Source organism: Typha angustifolia, chromosome 14 (assembly GCF_048772165.1).
Source record: "Typha angustifolia cultivar Huaian chromosome 14, ASM4877216v1, whole genome shotgun sequence".
Lineage (NCBI taxonomy): Eukaryota > Viridiplantae > Streptophyta > Magnoliopsida > Poales > Typhaceae > Typha > Typha angustifolia.
In genome coordinates this window covers 6,413,229-6,436,527 of record NC_133252.1, presented here as the reverse complement: position 1 = coordinate 6,436,527, position 23,299 = coordinate 6,413,229, and the positions used below count along the sequence as shown (strand labels likewise).

General features: G+C 39.1%; 1 protein-coding gene across 1 annotated transcript in view; it reads right to left on the bottom strand.

Moving 5' to 3' along the window:
- Positions 1 to 23,299, bottom strand: part of LOC140775950 (probable glutathione peroxidase 5) — a 53,204-nt gene that overhangs the window by 14,956 nt on the left and 14,949 nt on the right. Inside the window, exon 4 of the mRNA XM_073119452.1 lies at positions 4,201 to 4,319. Within this exon, the coding sequence (XP_072975553.1) occupies positions 4,201 to 4,319 (119 nt within the window). The remainder of the gene's footprint in view (positions 1 to 4,200; positions 4,320 to 23,299) is intronic.

The window sequence follows — 23,299 nt, the reverse complement described above, 5'->3', positions numbered from 1 at the left end:
CCAAATAGAGACCATATCTTATAAGGCGGCAATTTGTGGTGCGTATTGACTAGTGAAGTCTTCCCAACTTTCTTAGACAACGGATTCCACTCCGACTGTAACACCCCAAAATAAAAAATAAAAAAATAAGGGAGGGACCTACGCGCTCGCTGAGCGCGTGCGTGCATCCCAGCACCACTGCCACCCTATCCTCCTTCTTCCTCTTCCCTTGCCGTGCACGCCACCATCCTCACCTCCATTATTTCCCTTCTCCCCCCCCCCCCCACTGCACCATCTCGTCCACCTCGCTACCTCTCTTTCCCTCACATTCTTTCAGATTACCAACACTGGAGCCGATGAGCCTATTGTACAACCCCCCCTCGGTAAGCCCTCCCACCCTGCCGTTAATTTCAGTAGATTAACCTCCTTCCCCCTCGCCGTCGTTGGAGTCCGCGGCAGCCGGCGACTCCGCGTCTAGCCACCGGACCGAGAGCTCCGATGGAAGGAGAGAAACTCTCTATGGGCTTCGGGACCTTAGTGAAGGGAAGAGGGACATCTATGGCTGCCGGCCATGGAGCGCACCCGCCGCCATCGAGCCCTCCTCCCCTCTTTCTTTTTCTTTCCCTTTTACTTACTCTTCTCGGCCTCGTGCTGCACCGCCGACACCGTGGCCTCGCGGTCCGCATTTCCCCTTCTCTGTCTCCTCCCTTGCTTGGAGGGAGATGGTGGAAGGAGGGCGGGGGGGGGGGGGGGGGGGGGGGGGGGGGGGCGGGGGTTAGGCAAAACCCCCACCTACTAAACCCTTTTTCCTAGCCCTTGTGGGCTACGGTCTGACTGCAGCCCACGGGCCCTCCATTGGTACCTTGGTGGGCTGTGGTTGACCCCAGCCAACCTTAGCCAACCTCATGGGCTGCAGTCCAACTACAGCCCACCAAAGCCTCTCTTGCCTTATTGGGCAACCCAATACCCCCAGCCTAGCCCATTGCTTGGCATCCCCCTCGAGGTACATCATTGCGAAGGTGACTTTTGTTTCTTCCGAGTCCGGTCACACCACCCGAAAGTATTGCTCAACATCGAAAAGAAAGTTCTCCAACTCTTTGGCATCCCTTGCGCCCTTGTAGCAGCGTAGTTCCGACACTCTGACCCTTCCAGAATCTCTCTGCTTGTGTGACAGGTTGTACGGTGCTCATCGCTCGTGTGAGTACCGTCACCCTTGCGAAGAGGTCCGCTAGCTGCTCTTTGAGATGTTGGACAGCTTCCTTGGTATTGTCTCGCAATGTTTCGACCTCGTCGTCCATGTGTTGTTGATACGTCTCTAAGCGATCCAGCCTATCGCCAAGAGTGTATATTTGAGCAACATTGGCATTTAGTTGCGAGATGCGTGCCTCCATGTTGTCAAGCCGCTCCTTGTTACTTCAGTGCCTTTCAGAATCGCTCAGATGTGGCTCTGTAATTAGCACTGGCACTTGCTGGTCTTTTGCCCAAATCTGCTGCATTTGCCACTTGACTTGTCTTTCCGCCTTGCTTATGGCGCCCCATTTCATAAGGATGTTGCTCTTGTCGACCCGCTTTGATACCATTTGTCACGGACTAAATCTTTAAGATAAACAAAAACTGTGCGGCACTCAACTTTTAAGTTGCAAAGTTAAGTCAGCCATCCATTTCACAAGCAATGCATCTGCTTTGGATTGCGACAAAGCAAAAGACAAGCAAAATGCACAGTTTGGCAAAAAGATTGTGATTCTCTATTGATTGGAAAAGTAGCTACAAGATATGCCAACGATAAGAAATTTAAAGGGATAGGATAGCCATCGAGGGCAAAATGAATACCATTGAACCAGTGGCACTTTGGTTGCAAAGCTTGCTCACTTAATGCTTCTCGAGAGTTCTCCTATACTACTAAGTATGAGTATCCCCAATTCTACAACCCGGGGGGATCAAAGGTCTTGTGGAGCGTTACGTTTTAGAAATAAGCCCCATTTGGGTTTTGGCCCATGAGTTTTGTAGGCATGTGCGGAAAAAATCTTAAACTAGTGTTGCGACGACACTAATATTGCGATCCCAAGATTGCTTCACAAGGAGCTCTTAAAGGAAACCAAAAGACACTCAAAAACATACAAAAGACATGGGGTTGACATCCCATTTATAGACTCAAAAAGTAATAAATACAATAGGACCGACATTGCGAACAAAACGATCTAAACAATCCGCCGAGCACCATGAAACCACTTAACTGTTAGGTGGTTGCTGTGTGCTTTTTCAGAACGTTGTTACATATAGGTTTATTTTAACCCCAATGCAATTTGTGATTGAAATTTTACCTACAAATACAAAATTAGAGTTTTCCTAGGAATTTAATACACAATTCAGTCTTATTAGAGTAGATGTATGAATATTTTCAACCAAAAATTTTAATGTCTTGGTTAAAACTGCAATTGGAAAAATGTAAATACAAATCTAGGGTTTCTCATACTTGTTCCCCTAAAAACACATCTAAAAAAAGATATTGGAGAGACTAATCAAATTGGATTCTAGCTGTCATATATTTAACGTAGATTTACCTTCTAGTTATTGAATCTAATTCAAATTTCAATAAAATTTTCCCCTAATTTGATTTAACTATATATATATATATATGTAACTTTAGCTTCATGAAACATTTGTGCCTTCACGATGACTCATTTTTCTATTTCTACACAAAATTGTGTCTGGAACACCAATATCTAGGGATAAAGGAATTCCATTTAGCCATTAACTCCAAAAAGACTTACATATCTAATTTAGGGCATCCCAAGGCCATGCTAATGTGTCAACGACATGATAAGGTGTAGGCATGTGTCCGTGCAACTACGAGCTAGTGTGTCAACAAGCCGATGCCACAAAAACAACAATCCTTGCTCTCTGGCAAACAATTGTCTTTGCAATCCCAAAAAACAGCAAAATAATAAGGAAACACTAAATTTCTAGGACATACCCTTATACCTAATTAACTCCAAGTAACCTCAATTATATAGATGGACTTCATAAAGTGTTTGTTTTTCGTTAGAGCCACTATATGAGCAATGAAGAAGCTCATTCCCGGAGAAAATTGTTCTATGCAAATGAAGTAAAATTATTTTATAGGGATATACATGGGTGAGAATTTAGCCGCTGAGGTAAGTAAGAAGTGAATAATTTATTGACAAGGGATACAATGGCTTCTTCACATCATGTCAAACTCAAGTGATAGACAAAAGGAGTACAAACTTCTATGACCATTATTATAGATTCCTGAGTCATTTGTTCCCACAATTATCAACCTTCCGCTTAAAAAAATAATACTCCTACTCATGCTACAAGAAAAAGCACTATTATAAGAGTGAAAACGGATCAGATATTGGTCAACCCACATTTGGATCCATATTTTCGCTCCAGATATGGATTTAAATATGAATATTAGATGGATAACAAAATGTAAAACTATATCAGGATAAAATGGATAAGGATATTAATTAGATATATGGATCAGATCTTAAATAGATATGGATACAAGTCGGAGCTTAAATGAATTCAAATACAAACTAAATCTTAACTAGATTCAATACAAATTGAATACAACGAATCCTTAAATAAATAAAAAGACAAGTAAAATGGGGATTTAATAGATTTGAACAATAATTGAATTTAAATATATCCGAAATTTGAGGATTTAAAATTATATATATACTACTGAAAAATATTTGATATTCCATATATAATAGTAGAATGTGAATTATGGAAGATGAAAGAGAAAAATAAATTTAAACTAAACACAGTAAGAAGAGCTAGAAAGTTTTAAAATGTATTAAATACTAATGACTTCAACTCTTCAAGTTATATGTTTGTGGATAAACAGATACCTGAATCCGAATCCACATATGAATCCGTATCCAAAGGAAATTCATATATCCAAATCCAAATCCAAATCCAAAATATATTAGAATCCAGGTTGGATGTAAATTTTGTAACCCATATCTTATATTTTTGGATGCGGATCCAGGTCGGATTAGATATTACCCGGCCCCTTTTCATCCCTAGTAACAAGAAAATAATACCTTCTAAATTTTAAGAGTTCATTGAACAACATTTTGACTGAGATAGGAGATGTCGTATGTCATACTTCCATTTGAACAAAGCTATCCTAAAAGAATTAGGTACTTATCCTACCATGCTTCAATAGTACCTCATTTACTAAGACTTTACCTTTTGGAAAATTGGATACTCAGCCTTGAATCTTGTGCAAGCAAACTCTTTTATTTCCTGGTCTGTCCCAGGCTCTTGTCGCAAGAACTGATTGCATGGAAATGCTAGAATTTCAAAATCTGGTTATTTCAGAAAGTAAATTAATTAGCTTTCAAATGAAAAAAAGAAGATAATCCCAGACTCCCAGTAATTAGCAGAGAAAAATACTATCATAAAGTTCAAAAAACTCTTGTTTAATAATTTTACCGACAATACATTGACAATTAACAAACCTGCAGTGTAATTCTATAATGCGCATAACAAGAATGACCATCAAACTTTTACCTTCATATAGTTCCCATGCATAAAAAATACTAATAAATGAGTTTATCCTTCAATAATTTTGGAGAAAATTTCAGTAGTCTATTCTTCTTTCAGATTAAAGCAATTAGGAAAGCATCGAAGTGTCAAACACTCAAATAACTTGTGCCACAAACAACTGTTCACTATATAGAATGGACTTCAGTAATTCTTTTAATGCATAGTGAAGGTGCTTACAGCCACAAAGAAACAAAAGATAGCTCCCATTATAGGACACATAAAATGGAACCATACTTTTAATGTTATGTTCTCTTTTGATCTTTCCCTCTGATATCAAATTAACAGCACTCAAGGAGGTTAAGCTCCTATTATCAATTGCCTAGTATAAGCATTGTTAGATAAGCTTCATTACTGATTGTAGATTTGTTGATTTCCATATCTTTAATTTGGATAGATTCTATTTGTTAAATACATAATTATCATATTTGTTATGCCCAAATTATTAAATGTTAATATTTTATTTTAATTATATGTAAACCTTTCATCAATTGAATCTCATTTAATCTTTAAAAAAGATCAAATTTAGGCTCAAACCAGATTTAGGTTTAGCCACTACTAACTTAATGTACCTCTCATCTTTCAAGTCATGCTTAAATTAAATCAAAATCCACTAATCACTTCCTTTTCTAAATCAGAATTCCTTCGTTTTTTATCGAGCAATAAATTTTCAGCAATCAAATCTCTATCAAATTACATAATTTCAGTGAAGAATCTTCACTAATGTAGCAGATTTTCAGCTCTAATTCAATAATAATTGCAGCAATAAACAAATATAACACCCTAAATAAAAAATAAAAAAAATCGACGCACGCACCATGCATCACAGCCCCCTACCACCCGTCCTTCTTCCTCTTCTCTTGCCGTGCACACCACCATCCCAACCTCCTCTGTTTCTCCCCCCCCCCCCCCCCCCCATCTCTCCCTCCCTCACCTTCTCTCGGATTGCCAACGCTGAAGTCGACGAGCCTACCAGCCTACCGTACGACCCCCCTCGATAAGCCCTCCTACCCCGCCGTTAATTTCAGTAGATTAACCCCTCTCGCCGTCGTCAGAGTCCTTGATGGTCAACGACTCCACGTCTAGTCGGCCAGCTCCGATGGAAGGAGGGAAGCTCTCCAAATGGGTTTCGGGCCCTTAGTGAAAGGAGGAGGGACCTCCATGGCCACTGGCAATGGAGCGCGCCCTGCCGCCGTCGAGCCCTCCTCCCCTCTATTGTTTTTCTTCCCCTTTTACTTACCACTCTCGACCGCCGTGCCTTACCCCACTGGCATCGCAGCCTCGTGGGGTCCGCGTCGCCCTCTTCTGTCTCCTCCCTTACTTGGAAGGAGATAGTGGAAATGTGGGGGGGTTAAGCAGAACTCCCCACCCACCAAGCCTAAGGCCCTTGGTGGGCTGCGGTTAGACTATAACCCACCAAGGCCTCCTTGTCTATTGGACTTTCATGAGTACGGATAAGAAGGACGGGTTCACAAACGCGTTCGAACGCAACCTGAAGAATTCAAGCTATCGCGTTCGAACGCACTCGAGCCCGTTCGAACGCATTCGAGCCCGTTCGAACGCACCAACAAAGTTTAAAAATATTGGACTTTCATGAGTACGGATAAGATTCAGATTTGGCTCTATCTTGAAGTTCATGAGTACGGATAAGATTCGGATTTCTCTACCTTGAAGATCATATATAAGGATTGTGAAACCCTATCTGAAGGTGAGTTGAAGAAATATTATTGAAGGAGACTTCTTGAGGCTACATCGATTCTTCAACTAACAATGTTCCACTCATCTACAAGAATTTAATCTTTCATCTTAAGGGTGATCTAGACGAAAGATCAATCTCGAGGGCTACTGAGATTGGACTTCAATCACAAGAAGCAGTGAATCGTGTGTTCTAGCGATCAAGACTGAGAGAAACAAAGTCGTTTGGATCGACGGAGTGTTTTGTGAGTCAGTCTTGTAACTGCTACTATTATAGTGATTGGTTTTGATTCGAGTTTGGATCCGTGATTTTTTCCCGATTGGGTTTTTCCACGTTAAAATCTTGGCGTTCATCTCTACTTTCGTTCTTAATATTTCTTCGGACTTTTACTTAAGCGAACGAGCGATATCATTGCCTAGTGTTTAGATGCATACGTGTGTCTAGGGATTTATTTTTTCAAATTTAAAATCAAGTAAACATCGGCCAAAGGATTTCACATAGCTCATACGAACCTCTCGAAAAGAGTTATCTTTTAGTAAGCCCAGTGAGCACCTTCCAAATTACAATGTCTAGGTAAGTTCTGTCAAAAAGGAGAGCCGTACTGAGACATCTAAGGGAACTGGAATTTTGAAGAGGCTAGCGTCCACCAGTATTCCTAGGACTTACCTGGTTGTATTTTGATAGGCCTTAACTGGTAATCCTCTAGCTTACTCTGAAAAAGAGTAGGAGCTCTCTAATTAGGAGAGAAATGATTCTCTATAAGATTAGAATTGAAAAAAATTGCTTACCCTCATATTATACTTTAAAAATAAAAACTGTTGACTATGATTTGCTTGGTAAGATTTGTGTTTGTGAAGCCTTTTTAAACTTAGAAATTAGTTAGGTTCGAGATTATTTAGGTCAGCTTGTTAGGGAAGATATGACTGAAAACCATCAAACGGTTCAAGATGATACCATAACTTTACAAGAGCGATTTGCCCCTAATGGAACCCAACCTTCAAAATACATTATGTTATCTAACACTAATACAACTCATTTTGAATTAAAACCTGCCATCCTTCAATTGCTTCCTACCTTTTATGGTAAGGAAAATGAGAATCCATACTCTCATGATGAATTCTTGGATATCTATTCAACATTCAAATTTCAAAACTTCTTTTATGAATATATTAGGCTAAGGCTCTTTCATTTTTCATTGAAAAACCAAGCAAGAGCTTGGTTGAATCATTTAGAGCGTAACTCGATCACCACTTGGAAAGATCTAAACTATAAATGTGTCCAAATTTTGAAAGAATAGCTGAAAATTCCTAATAATGGGATTTTAATACTGAAAGCTGAGGGACGTCACAGTCTAAGAGAGGAATGTATGAAGTTCAACAGGATGTGAGTATGAATGCACGACTGGATAGTTTGTCTAGGAAAGTTGAAACCCTTGTGTTAAGTCAAACTATGAAACTTATAAATCAAGTGCAACCTGAAATTTGTAGTGATTGTGCCAGTCCCATGCACACTGCAATGATTTGCTATTCCTTCGGGTACCAAGATAGGTTTAATGAATAAGTAAATACCATAAATCAATTTCGAAAGCCATTCAATAGTTCTTACTCTGAAACATACAATCCAAATTGGAGAAATCACCCCAATTTTTCTTGGAGGGCACAGCAATCTCAAATAAAGCAAGGAGGACCTCTAGGATTTAACCAATTTCGTCCTCTTACTCAGCCTGTCTCTTATGCCCGTCCTCTTAATCAATCGGTTGTAGCACCTCAGCAATATCCATTCAACTTAGAAGCGATGATAGAGAAATTTATCACTAGAACTAGTGCTAACTTGCAAAGAATAAAAGCTACTAATATAGAAAATTCTCAAGTCATTTCTCAACTTCAACATCAAGTGAGTCAATTAGCATCTAAGGTTAATGCGAGAGAACAAGGAAAATTTCCTAGTCGACCCATTCCTAACCCAAGGGCCAATATGAGGTTCGCCATATCCACCTCAAGTGTGCACAATGAACAAATTCAATCAGTCATTACCTTTAGGTCTAGAAGACTAGTCAACAATAAGGTTAAAGTGCCAAATCATGAAAAATCTATCTTAAGAGGGTGAGGAATTTTATATCCCCTAAAATAATTATAATAGTTCATTTGGAACTATAACCTCCAACTCTAGCAACCCAATTAGGTCTTGGAGAGTTAAAGCCAACTCAAATTAGACTGTGTTTGGCAGATCGTTCTATCAAGTATCCTCGAGGCATTATAGAAGATGTTCTGATTAAGATAGATAAGTTCATTTTTTCTATGGATTTCATAATCTTTGATATTGAACCTGTTCAAAACCCGAGCAATCATATCCTTGTGATCTTAGGAAAGATATTCTTAGCCATTGCTAATGCAGTCATTCACTGTCAAAATAGGATTATGAAGCTATCTTTTGGCAATATGATTGTTTAATTAAACATCTTTGATGTTAGCTATTAACCTCCTAACTGATGATGCTTTTGAGGTTGGCATGATTGAAGGCCTATTAGAGAGCATAAATGAGTAGGCAAATATTGATGATCCTTTAGAAAAGTGTCTTTTTATATTTTGACGATGATTTTGATTGGGAAGCTTCTTTTGAGGATGTCGATGCATTATTAGATTCTGCACCTCTTATGAATTTTAATCAACTACCATCAGCACCGCACGTGCCGGTAGGCACGAGGCGTGCCGAGCGGCACGCCCCTATGTGCCACCGGCACGTATTTAAAATATTTTTAATAAACTTTTTAGGATATTTAAAGATGTTTTTCGGTCTTCAATATGTCAATTTTTAGTTTTTAGTTTAAATATATATATTAAAAGTTTAAAACCTATATTATAATGTTTTATCTTTAGATTTTTTTTGTAAATGACATATTTATTAAAGATAAAGTAATAATTAAATATAAATATTATTCAACACATACTATGATTGAAGACATTCATTAAAACTAATATTAATGATTGAACATTTCATAATATAATTGAACACATAATATTAATCAATAATAGTTTAATAATTAAAATTAATATCTAGCTGAACATAAAATAACGAAGAGAATCAAATACTTCATTTGTTGATATAAGAATAACATGAGAATGTTGCATTAAATACTACTAATATTTTTCAAAACTCATTCACTGATAGTATTGTTCATTGTAGCGTTTCACATAGCCTTCATATAAATAAAAATTTTATAATTCTCTTATGATATGATATGATATGAATATTGAACATGTACGGAAATTAACGGCACCAACACAGGCATAGAAACATCATAAGCATATCGTAGATGATAAATATAGAATATAATAATGGTGTTATAGCTCTGATGGGTGTGATATGATGGTAATTATAATAAACTCATATTATCCTATGGGTGCACCTCTCCTAATGTTCTGCTAACTACAAACTCAAGTTCTCTGTAAAAGAAATACCTCTCTGAAAATGTTGTATAACAAGAACGTATGTCTCATCTCTATTATCACTGTCGCCAGACTGAGTTTCGTTATTATCACCATCATCATCATTATCATTTCTAGTCTTATTATCATTAATTTTATCTAAAAGCCTTCTAAATGATCAATTGATTAGTTAATTTGATAATGACTGATGAAAATAGAAAAAAAATTTAAAAAATAGCTCCATATAGCACAAAGACTGGCACGGGGCTGTGCTGAACGGCACACAGCCATGCCAGCCCGACATGGCTCAACACGGCATGTGTGCCGGTCAACACACACCCATGCCAAGTGCCGTGCCAGTAATCCATAATTTTAATAAATAGCAGCCCAAGATTGAACTTCCACTATCTTCATCCCCAACTCCTCCGTCCATTATAGAACATTTAAAGTTAGATCTTAAACCACTACCTGATACTCTTAAATACGTAATTTTAGGCTCTTCTAAAACCCTCTTATTATTATAGCATCTGATTTGGGTAAGGAACAGGAGGAAAAACTTGTGAATATCTTAAAATAATACAAGAAAGCTATAGGATGGACCATAGCTGATAACAAAGGAATTAGTCCTAATGTGGTTATGCATCGAATCATTTGGAGGAAAATGCAAAAAAATCTTGTAAACTGTAGCGGAGGTTAAAATCCTATAATGAAGGATATTGTTAGAGCTAAAGTGCTAAAAATTATTGGATACAAGTATCATTTACCCAATTTTGGATAGTGCATGGGTGAGTCCAATTCATGTTGTGCCTAAAAAGTCTGGCATTACGATAGTGCAGAATAAGAACGATGAGGTAGTACTAGTTCGTGTTCAAATAGGGTGGCGTGCTTGCATTGACTACTGAAAACTTAATCTTGTAACAAGGGTCATATTCCCCTTCCTTTTATTGAGGTAATACCAGCTCGTGTTCAAACAGGGTGGCGTGCTTGCATTGACTACTGAAAACTTAATCTTGTAACAAGGGTCATTTTCCCCTTCCTTTTATCAATCAGATACTTGAAAGGTTAGTCGGACATGCTTATTATTGTTTTTTATATGGTTATTTGGCTATAACCAAATCTCTATAGCACTTGAGGATTAAGAGAAGACTACCTTTACTTGCCCTTTTAAAACATTTGCCCATCCTCGCATGTCTTTTGGGTTATGCAATGCTTCTACTACCTTTCAAAGGTACATGATTAACATATTCTCAAATATGGTAGAATGATTCTTGGAAATTTTTTATGGATGACTTTTCTATCTTTGGATTATCAATTGATGAATGCTTGCACCACCTGTCTCTAGTCTTAGAAAGGTGCAAAGAGAAAAGCCTAGTGCTTAATTGGGGAAAATGTCACATTTCGCACTCTCTGGATGTGCGAACCTGATGCAGGCATTCACGTTCGAACGTACTCCACCCTCGTTTGAACGCGACATACAGAAAACTTCTTTTTTTAAGAATTAAACACTTAAAACAAGAAACAGAGACATCCCTAAAGTATATCCATACTTGAGACAACATCAATGAAGCCCGAATCATATCAATCCACCACGCTTCCGCAACCTTGTCCTGAAAGTTTGAAATTAGGAAAGCGATCTTTGAACTCTAACTCAAGCTCCTCCATGATTTGATCCTCTGCATTAGTACCCCACATATCTGAAAATAGAGGAAGGGTTGGTGCTGAAAAGGAGGTGAGCTCACTTGTGTCCGGTTGGTGCGAAAAGGCATCGGCCACTTGGTTCTCAATCCCCTTTTTGTAAACTAGTTCGTAGTCATACCCAAGGAATTTCGTGACCCACCGTTGTGCTGGTATATGCACACGTTGCTCCATGAAGTAGGGTAAGCTACGCTGGTCCATGCGGATAGTAAACCGTTGGCCAATCAAGTAAGGTCGCCATTTGGTGACAGCATGTAGAATTGCTAACATTTTGTGCTTGCAGGTGGATAGCTGTCGTGACCGGTTTGACAATGCCTTGCTCATGTATGCCACGAGCCTGCCCTCTTGCATCAAAACAGCTCCAATACCCTCACCCGAAGTGTCGTATTCCACCACAAAGGGTTTGCTGAAATTTGGTAGTGCTAGAACCGGTGCGGTAGACATGGCTGTCTTCAATGCTTCGAAGGCCTCTGCCGCCTTGCCCGTCCATTGAAACCCTCCTATTCTGAGTAAGGAGGTTAGCGGGGCAACAATCTTGCCGTAGTTGGCAATGAATCGCCGGCAGTACCCCGTCAACCCAAGGAATCCCCTCAATTCCTACAGATTAGTGGGAATCGACCAGTCCATCATATTCTTGATCTTGCTTGGATCAGCTTCCACTCCTCTCGTTGAGTTTATATGTCCTAAGTACTCCACTCGTAGCTCTCCTCAAAGGCACTTGCTCATCTTGACTTTTAATTGATTTTGTCGCAAGATATTCAACACCTCACCGATATTTTCGCAAGTGCTCGCTCCAATTCCTACTATACACTAGAATATCGTCAAAGAAGACGAGCACATACCGACGTAAGAGCGGCCGAGAAAGATCATTCATCGGCCCTTGGAAGGTAGCCGGTGCATTGGTGAGCCCAAACGGCATGACTCGAAACTCATAATAGCCATCGTGAGTTCAAAATGCCGTTTTGTGCACATCTTCCGGGTCAACGCGGATTTGATGGTACCCCGCTCTTAAGTCAAGTTTGCTAAAGTAAGCCGACCCTGTAAGTTCATCCAGCAATTATTTGATCACCGATATTGGATACCGGTCTTTGACGGTGATCACATTCAAGACTCGCTAGTCGACGCAAAATCACCAATTCCCGTCTTTCTTCCAAACCAGCAGCACCGGCGATGAGTAGGCACTTCTACCCGATTGAATAATCCCTTGCTCTAGCATCTCTACCACCAATTTGTTGATCTCTTCCTTCTGGACATGCGAGTACCGATAGGGCCGAACATTTACTGGTTTAGCCCCTGTAATGATCTGAAAGCGATGGTCGTGCCGGCGGGTTGGCAGTAGTCCTCAGGGTTCCTCGAAGAGATCCTTAAATTTTTACAGCAGCTCTTACATGTCAATGGCTATTTCCTTTGATAGTAGATGTTCTTGTTCAACAATAGCCATTTACAATAGTAGAGCTCGATCCCGTACACAAGTCCCAAAAGTGGTTGCAACGTCGGCCCTTACCGTGGTTGATTTCCATCTAGCAGCACTCTTCGACCATTCCTCCGAAATGTAAGTGTGAGGTTTAAAAAATCAAATGTTACGGGTCCTAAACTTTGAAACCATTGGATCTCCAAGATAATGTCGGCATCTCATAAGGCCAACGGATAAAGATCCAATTTGAAAGTTTGGCCTTGCACTTTTAGTTCCACACCTCCAGAAATAAAATTTGTCCGCAATGTGATGCCATCTCCAATTGTCACATCGAACCCTTCCGTGGGTTCCGACTCGAGCCCAATCTTCCTAAGAAGCCTCTTGTCAATTAAGTTGTGGGTGGACCCAGTGTCGATCAAAACTCTCACTGTGGTTTTCTTGACTACAGCGTTCACCCGCAAAGTTTTTGGCGCGGCTGTACCTGAATACACATGGAGGGAGATTTCGGCTATCATGTCCTCTACGGGTTGCTCCTTAGCTAATTCTCCTTGATGTCTAGTCACACCTTCATCTTCAGCTATTAGCATCACCGATCCCATCGGTTTAGCGCAGCGATGTCCGAGTACAAACTTCTTGTCACAACAAAAGCATAAGCTTTTGGCTCTTCGTTCCTTCATTTGAGTAGGTGTAAGTGCTCGTCCCGGACCTCTAGATGCGTACTTCACATCTTGGGATGGCTTAGGGATGCTCGAGGAGGCACCATTGCAGCAGCGATCCTTGGTACGCCGATAACATTTTCTGCCGCTATGGTTTGTTCAGCTTAATTACGGTTTCCTTGGCTCGTCTAGTTCTGTATTAGATGTAACTTTATGGCTCGATATTTGTCTTCCATGAGCACCGCATCTTCGAAGGCCTCATTTAAGGTTCTAGGCCTTAAAGCCCTCACAACGGCTTGTATGTCTCCTCGCAACCCGGAGATGAAGGTGCTGCGAAGTTGCTAATCCGTCCATGGAGGTTGGCATCGGCTATTTATTTTCTCAAATTCTTCTTGGTATGCCCCAACCATGGTCTTTTGCACCATCTTTGAGATGAGAGCATCGAAGTCTTCATACCCCGACGCTCCAAATTGCTGCGTGATATCGACGCAAAAGTTAGCCCAAATTTCGATAGCCTCATTGGCATTAGCTGTTTGAAACCAATGAAGCGCCGCATCTTCAAGGTGGAAGTTCGCAAGCGTCACCTTATATTCTTTCGTCGTACTCTAGTATGCAAAGAATTGCTCCGCCCTATACAACCAATCGATCGGATCGTCACCTTTGAACTTGGGGAATTCAAGACATACGATTTGCCCACGGATACCATTGTCTCGATTCGGATCATGTCCAAGTCCTTGTCTAACCGGAGGAGGATGCACCATGAATAGTTGATGATCCCTCCTTCGATTTTGATTAACTCGCCACGGTTCCAGTTTGTATTGCCCTGCCCACAAATTTAGATCTCCAAGGTGATTTCCATAGTGATTCGCTCGTCGGATGGGTTCACCTGCCAATAGGGTGGTTGCAAATTCTGAACCGGTGGCAGCAGGTTCATAGGAGTGGACTCACGTCGTGGGGTCAATGGTGCATTCCCGTTTGCCATGGCTTCCCTTGTCACCCGTAATTCCCGCATCATCTCCATCATCATCTGGTTGTTGATGGCCATTTATTCGGAAAGAGACCCCAACACAGCTTGAACACTAGGTTCTTCCGTATTCCGATTTGATCGGGCGGTTCCGCGGGTGGAAGTCCCCGCAACCGTTTCCCCCTCCTCTATTGGGAGAATCTCTTCTTCCTCATTTCGCCATGCAGCCATGGTTTTGATTGTCGTCATTGGAAGCGCGTGTCCGAGGAACGGTGGCTCTGATACCAACTTGATACGATCTCCCCTTTTGGCCAAGACTCGATCTATTCTGATTTTCAGATCTGGGCAAGATCTGATACGGAACTTTGAAAATATATCCCAAAAGATGCCACCATCGGATCGACGTGAGATTTTGATATGTTGTAGCCCAGGAAAAGAGCTTTTCAACAAATCAAGTTTCAGGCGAATCGGATATTGGGATCTCAAGATATCGTCCGACTAGTGGACGAACGTCTGAAAGTCTGTCTTAGGATCCGTGGATAGAGGTACGAGATCCTAGATGATAGTGGTTGGTGGTGGACCAGCGTTAATGGGGTGGCATCGGTGAATAAGTGGTGGTGGAAGGGTTATGGTTGATGGAAGGATTAGGGCAAATGTTGGATAGATTGGAAGAAGATAGAGTGGGCCGCCCCTAAGGAACTAGGGTGATTGGCCGGACAAGGGAGGTTAGAAGCGGCGTCGTCGGGGATCAAGAGAACAGAAGAGAAGTAGACGAAGGAGATAAGGCAAAAACTCAATTCATCAATAATGATTCTATGGTTGCTATCCACACCTTTAGAGGCTAACCAAACAATTCAAAAATGGCAAATTTTAACCCTAAAACAGTACAATTTCGCCTACCGTGTTCGAACGCAACCGATCGCGTTCGAACGCACATATTTTCGCGCTTTGTGGATGTGCGAACGCGATGCAGGCATTCGAACGCACGTTCGAACGCAATGTTTGAACGTATATTTTGCACTCTCTGGATGTGCAAACCTGATGCAGACGTTCACAAGCACGTTCGAACGCACTCTGCCTGCGTTCGAATGTGACATACAGAAAACTTATTTTTTTAAGAATTAAACACTTAAAACAAGAAACAGAGACATCCCTAAAGGTATACATGCTCGAAACGACATCGGTGAAACTCGAATTGTATCAAAAAGACTACTGCAAAAATTTTGCAATGTGAGTTTCATTGGCCCTCCATCTTTCGTGATGTACATGAGTATTGCAAAGTTTGTAAGAGATGTCAAAAGCTAGGAAGTATTTCAAAGAGAAACATGATGCCGCTCAATCCGGTTTTAATTGTTAAAATTTTTGATGTCTGAGGTATGGATTTCATAGGACTTTCCAAATTCTTTTAGTTGTGAGTACATCCTTGTTGCTGCAGATAATGTTTCAAAATAGGTTAAAGTCATAGCTTATAGGACGAATGATCACAAAGTTGTAATCAAGTTTTTTAAAGACAATGTTTTTGCTTGTTTTGGTATGCCACGTGCCATTATAAGCGATGGGTGGAAACATTTTTGCAATCAAGTTTTTAAAAGACTTATGCTTAAATATTCTGTCTTGCATAAGGTTGCCACACCTTACCACCCACAAACTAGCGGCCAGGTCTAGATATCCAATAAAGAGATCAAAAGAATTTTGGAGAAAACGATTAACCCCACTAGAAAAGATTGTTCGTTAAGGCTCAGTGATGCACTGTGGGCATATCGGACTGCATTTAAAACACTTATTAGGATGTCCCCATATCGAATTGTGTTTGGTAAGGCTTGTCACCTTCCTGTAAAGTTAGAACATTGAGCTTATTGGGCGATTAAGCAACTCAATTTTGATCTTGATAAAGCAGGTGCTCATAGGAAATTACCATTGAATGAACTAGAGGAAATTAGAAATGATGCTAATGACTGTGCTAAAAGCTATAAGGATAAAATGAAACAATATCATGATAAAACACATTTTGAGAAAATCATTTAGTCTTGGTTAGAAAGTCCTACTTTATAAGTCGATCTTTTTCCTGAGCAATTGAGAAGTGGACGGGCTCTTTTACTATACGCACTGTCTATCCTTATGGAGCTGTAGAGATTGAAAACCCTAAAATCGATAAGGTATTTAAAGTGAATAATCAAAGGCTTAAACCATTTTTAGAATTATGCAACCTAGAAGTAGAAGAAGTACTTCTAGAAGACCCTAATTATCAAGGTTAATCTCTATATCTACTAGAGATTGTTTTTGTACATTGTTATTTGACTTTTTATTATTATATGTATAGCATTTGACAAGAGGAAGCTTATATTATAAATTATCCTTCTCAAGTAAATTCTACCTTTTTCTTTATGCTTTATATTCTTACATTGAGGACAATGAGAATTAGATTGGTGGTGGAATTTTATTTATTTATTTATTTTTATTTTTTGGTCTTTAATTTTCAGTTACTTATAGTTATGTTTTATTTTTCGCTATTCTTTTTTGTGTTTTTGCTCCTTAGAATATGTAGTGATATTTAGCAGAGTCAATTTGGTAAGACAGCGGGGATCAAATACAAAGTGATGTTTTGATTAAGCGAAGCATAAGTTCTATTTTCTTCATTCTATTTTTAGACACTTATTTAAAAAAAAAAACTAATGGGATATGTGTTTTAGTGATGCAATCCTCAGAATGTAGTCTTGTTACCTACCATTATATTTCTGAAATAAATGCGAGGATCAATATAAAATATCTAGTATTCTTAGTAATTCTCAATCTGTAATCATAGAGTTTCATGCTAATTATTCAGGAGAAATTTTCAGATCAAATATAGGTTGAATGTATAATATGCTACTAATAAATATATTAAGTTGATTGAAATGCAAAAAAGTATAATTGATGCTAGAGCAAGAGTCTTTCTACTGAGTAATCGGGCCTTTGCATAGCAACTAAGGAAATTTTGGCACCAAAAGACAGAGTTACCATCTTTAATTTATGGCTGCTAGTTGTATACCGCCTTTTTGGTTCTAGGTGTGATACTCGAAGGGTGCCTCGTCACCTAGTGACTACATCCACCGACAGAATCCTCGCTACAAGAACTATCTAAAAAGCAAGATAACACTAGCATTGCTTAACCATAAAATTCCAACTTATGTTAATGAGAAAATTAAGATCGTAATAAAGCATATTATACATATACACCCTAGTGTTCCGATGTGATTTAGATCTGGATTTATCTCCTTGTGTTTAATTGCAACATGCTTTTCTATTATGACTTTCGAAGAATGAATAGTTTCAATAAGGTTAGAGTGTATACTAATGCTAAATGAGAAGATAATTGAATACCTTGCCTACATTTTTTAGATTGATTGACTTTAGCTATGTCGGCTTTGTGAAAATTTACTAATATTTATTTGTGTATATTCTTAGTATGAGGTCTTGAAGGCAACTGCAAAGTTTGAGATTTGCTAATCTGAGTGGATGTAATTGTCAGTATTTTTGGGTTGGTTTTACTAAATGTTGTTACATAATCAATAAGGAGCAAATTTTAGGTGATTTTGTTATTTTCTTTTCAAATATTTTTTTATTACTTGAGTCTTGTATTTTATTTCTTTTGTTTTGTTTAATTGACTCAATAAATTTTGTGGGTAAATTCACTACAAACCTTCACGAGACACAACTTGTCTACTAGTGGAAGCTAGGGGTTTAAAGGCTTGTTGCATATGCTAAATGCAATCGCGATGCCTACAAAAGTGAGTTAGAATATTTTTTTTCTTCCCAAATTCTTCATTCTTCTGTTTTGCTCGAGACTAGCAAAAATCTAGGTTTGGGGGTATTTGTTAAATTCATAATTGTCATATTTGTTATGCCCAAATTATTAAATGTTAATATTTTATTTTAACTAATAAATTTATTTTAGTTATATGTAGACCTTTAATCAATTGAATCTCATTTAATTATTAAAAATGGTCAACTTTCAAGTCATGCTTAAGTCAAACCAAGATCTACTAATTACTTTCTTCCTTATCTAAATCAAAATAAGTCAAAATTCCTTCTTTTTTTCATCGAGCAACAGATTTTCAGCAATCAAATCTCTATCAAATTGCATAATTTTAGCAAGGAATCTTCACCTAATGCAACAAAATTTTACTTCCAATTCAGCAAAAACTTCAATAATAATTGCAACAGTAAATAAATTTTAAATTCCTATTTGAACAACAATTTTAGCTAAACAAATTACCCACCTAATGCAGCAGATTTCTAATATATTTCATACAGATTTTCACCAAATTTCATGCACATTTTCAGCAGATTTCAAGCATAATCACAGTGGACTTTCAGCAAATTAAGAGCAGATTTTCATGCTCCAAGAAGTCTATAAATATCTTTTCTAGTGTACTTTCTGTTAAGTTTTTCTTTTGAGGAGTTATAGTTTAAATTTTAACATTTAAACTTACAACTGTTTCAATTCAATTGGTACCAATAAAGCGCTTACATTAAAAGAAATTTTAATCTTTATAAGTCAACAAAATTCCTATTCTGACTTTCTTATTTTTGGATTTGGATTTTGATGGTTTTTGAAAAAAATATTCTAAAACTCTCTAATGCTAAATCTCATGTTTATTTTTATTCAAATTGTGTTATCAACTACTAAAATGAATTTCTAATTTTCTTAATGTTGAGGATAAAGCTTATTGAGAACATTTTTTTTATTTTAAATCTCTTATATGTTCTTAATTGCTAAATAGGTTTTTCTTTCTTCTACTTTAAATTTGTCGTTTAGAATTTAGATATTAATTGTTTTTTTCAAAAAGAATACATCTAATGATCTAAAATTCTTACTCCATATTTTCTAAAAATAAAATAACTTTATTTTTATGAAAATTAAATTGTTTATTCAAAAATAATCTTTTCATCCACCGGTGATTGATTTCTTGGTTAATTGTAGAAAAAGAAGAGATTTATGTTATCTATAGAAATATATTATCTACAAGTAGATTTCAAGACCTTATTTCTCCAACACTTAATTAAAAAAAGCTACAACAAATTTTCTGTTTCCATAAATCTCCTAAACCCATTTTCCAACTAGGTTAAAATTATATTTAAAATTTTCAAACACTTCAAGTTTTCAAACAGGTCCTCGTGGGATCGATACCTTGCTTGCCAATATACTTCATAGATTTGTGCATTTGTGAGTGTTACTTAATTTGTCACAACACTATTCTATCTAGCATTGTTGCCTCCTCATATATATTATAGTCCTAGAACTGCTAACAATTAAAACCTCATTGAAAGATAAAGTGTTAAGTCTTCTTTTAGATCTTCATCACGAGAAAGATGTTTTGGATGATATAAGGAAAAGGAGATAATCATTTTGATAGAGATGATATGCACTAGTAAAAAAGCAAGAACAAGAATCTAATACATGCTATAAGAGAACTTTACGAGTAGGTTTCCATGTTTGATAGGTGTTAATGTATATACTCTTATCATGTACCTGAGGGACAATATACCTCAACCATGTATTTATACTCATTCTCAATGTGAATACAAGTGTGTTCTTCCATTTGTCACATGGTATCAGAGCCCACACTAGGTTACCATCTCTAACCTTCTTCGTGAACTCGTAGCTGATCAATCTCTCCGGTCGACGGATCACACTCATTTCCTTCGATGCTTCGCTGCCATTGATCGTTGCGAGCTCGAGTGGCAGCTCCTAGGTCTCCATCGACGCTGCCGGCGAATCCGTCGACTCCGGCCCCTTTCCGTCGATTCCGCAGAGGAGGAGCGACGTCTCCTGGCCTTCGACGCCTCGCCGCCCTCGACTATTGTGAGCTTCATTTCCTTCGACGCCTCGCTGCCATCAATTGTCGCGAGCTCGAGTGGCAGCTCCAAGGTCTCCATCGACACCGCCGGCGAATCCGTCGACTCCGGCCCCTTTCCGTCGATTCCACCCCTTTTCTAGATCTCTATCAACGCCGCCGACTCTTTCTTCAGGTTGGAAGCTTCTGATCGGAGAGGCTTGCCAACTCCGGCGCTTCCTCCAACTCCGACGACGGCGATCGTTACAGGTTGGGCGCCTTTAGGACTCAACGCAAGGTGAATCAATCCCTATCTGAGAAATAATTGATTAGATCAATTCATCTCAATTTGTTCTTGCTCGAAGTCTGATCTAGCAAAGGGTTAATTGATTAAACTTGCTACTTGATTCAATTCATCTCAATCCTATCTAAGAAATAATTGATTAGATCAATTCATCTCAATTTGGTCATGCTTGAAGTCTGAGCCAGCAAAGGATTAATTGATTAAACTTGCAACTTGAATCTGTTGCTACTATTTTTCAATGGCTAATTCTGATACAGTCCGTGATTATCTTCCTTACGCTGATTTTATGCTTGTAACCGCTGCTGATTGGCCATATTGGTGTGCTACAGTAGAGAGTGCACTTGATGGACGTGACCTCTCAATTCATCTTGACAAATCTAGTATTATACCTTCCGATGACTCCAAAGAGCATGGACTCGACTACATACTGTTCAGTCTCGATATGCTCCACCAGTGGCTTTCCCTTCGACCGGGGTGGAACAGGTTCTTGCTGTTGCTTCTGCTAATTACTCTCGCTCAAACTATTCTTGCTCTCGTCCTCAGTGTTCTCATTGTCATAAGCCGGGACATCTGATTGAGACATGTTGGGAATTGTATCCTGAGAAACGCAAGAACCACAAACAAAAGAGTCGTCTACGTCCAACGGCATCTATGGCTACTATTGTTTCTTCTGAGATGCCTTCCACCATTCCTGTCTTGCATACTGCTCCATCAGATCGTCTTCAGCAGATTGAGCAAACACTGGCACAACAGAGTCAGCTCCTCAGTCGTCTTTTACATAATCCGGTGGCCACTACATCTGCTTCTCCAACAGATCACTCAGCCATGTCTACTCCATCTGGTATTACTCATGACACTCGGATTGTGGACTCTGGTGCTACTCAGCATATGACTCCAGATTCTTCTATACTTACTATTTGCTCACCCATGTCATATTTGTCACCTCTTCAAACTGCAAATGGATCTCTTCTTCCTATTTGTCAGTCTGGATCTATTACCACTACCTCAGAGCATTCCGGTCGTCTCACTTTACCGCATGTCTTACATGTTCCTGATCTGAGCATGAATCTTCTCTCAGTTAGCAGTATTTGTGATTCTGGCTATCATGTCTTATTTACTGCGACTTCTTGTGTTGTGCAGGATCCACTTACCGGCCAGGAGATTGGAGTTGGTCGTAGAGCTGGTGGCCTTTACCACATCTCTTCTCTTCATCTACCTGTCTCACATATTTCCCATTTTGTTGGTGCTACTCTCTCTCCTGTTGATTTGTGGCACTGTAGGTTAGGTCACATGTCCAAATCTTGTCTTAAAGGTATTTTCCATTCTGGAGCCTTAGGACGTGATTCTTTTGGTTTTAGTTCTATGTCAGATTGTGTGAGTTGTAAGTTAGCCAAACTATCAGCTCTTCCTTTTTCTTCAAGTAATAGTAAAAGCAGTTCATCTTTTGATCTTGTTCATTCTGATATATGGGGCCCTGCACCTTTATCTTCCAGGTGTGGATATTTGTATTATGTGAGTTTTATTGATGACTTTTCTAGATATACTTGGGTTTATCTCATTCGTCATCGCTCTGAGATTCCCCAAATTTATCAAATTTTTACATCTATGATTCACACCCAGTTTCACAAACACATTAAGGTTTTCAGGTCTGACTGTGCTCGAGAGTATGCGTTCCATTCTCCATTCTCATGGCACCATTTTTCAACAGTCTTGTCCCTACACTCATGAACAAAATGGTGTAGCAAAACGAAAACATCATCATATTTTAGAGACTACGCGTGCTCTTATTCTTAGTTCATCTGTCCCTCGTTCTTTCTAGGCAGAAGCTCTCTTGACCTCTGTTAACCTTATTAACTTCATGCCTTCTCCTCTCCTATAAGATCGCTCTCCTCATGAGGTTCTTTTATCTGTTAAACCAGATTATAGTATTCTTCGTGTCTTTGGATGTACTTGCTTTGTTTTGCTACCTGCTCATGAGTATGACAAGTTGTCCGCTCGATCTGTGGAATGTGTTCTTCTTGGATATAGTTCTGAACACAAAGGTTATAGATGCTATGACTCTTTGACTCGTCGAATGCGGATTGCTCGTCATGTCTCCTTTTTAGAGAATATTCCTTATTACTCTCATGAGTCTGAGGACCTCACTTTTCTTGAGCCTCCAGCTTCGACATCTATTCCTCAGTCTCCTCTTGAGATAGTGCCCACTTCAAATTCTCTTGAGGAGCCTCTTGTTGGATGTCCTAGTGATTCTCTCCCTTGTCGTCCTATCACTCAGGTTTACTCTCGACGAGTTATTCATGTACCTCCTTCATCTTCTCCTCCTCATGTTCCTCCTATTTCATTTTCGGCTCCACCTCCTACACCTTCTCCAGCTGGTACTGTGGGTCCTCGCCGATCTCAACATGAGCATCGTTCTCCTCAGAGATATGGATTTATTGATGTTGCATGTTATTCTTCTGAGTTCCACACCTTTCTAACAGCTCTTCACGCAGATCATGAGCCTAATTCTTATCAGGAGGCTATTGTCCATCCTGAGTGGCAACATGCTATGAATTAGGAGTTTCAGGCTTTTGCACATACTCAGGCATGGGATGTTGTTCCTCTACCAAGTGGCATTGAACCTATTAGTTGTAAATGGGTTTACAAAATCAAGAGACGACCTGATGGATCTATTGAAAGATATAAAGCTCGTCTTGTTGCTAGAGGTTTCACCCAAGAGTATGGCATTGATTATGAGGAGACATTTGCCCCTGTGGCTCAGATGACTACTGT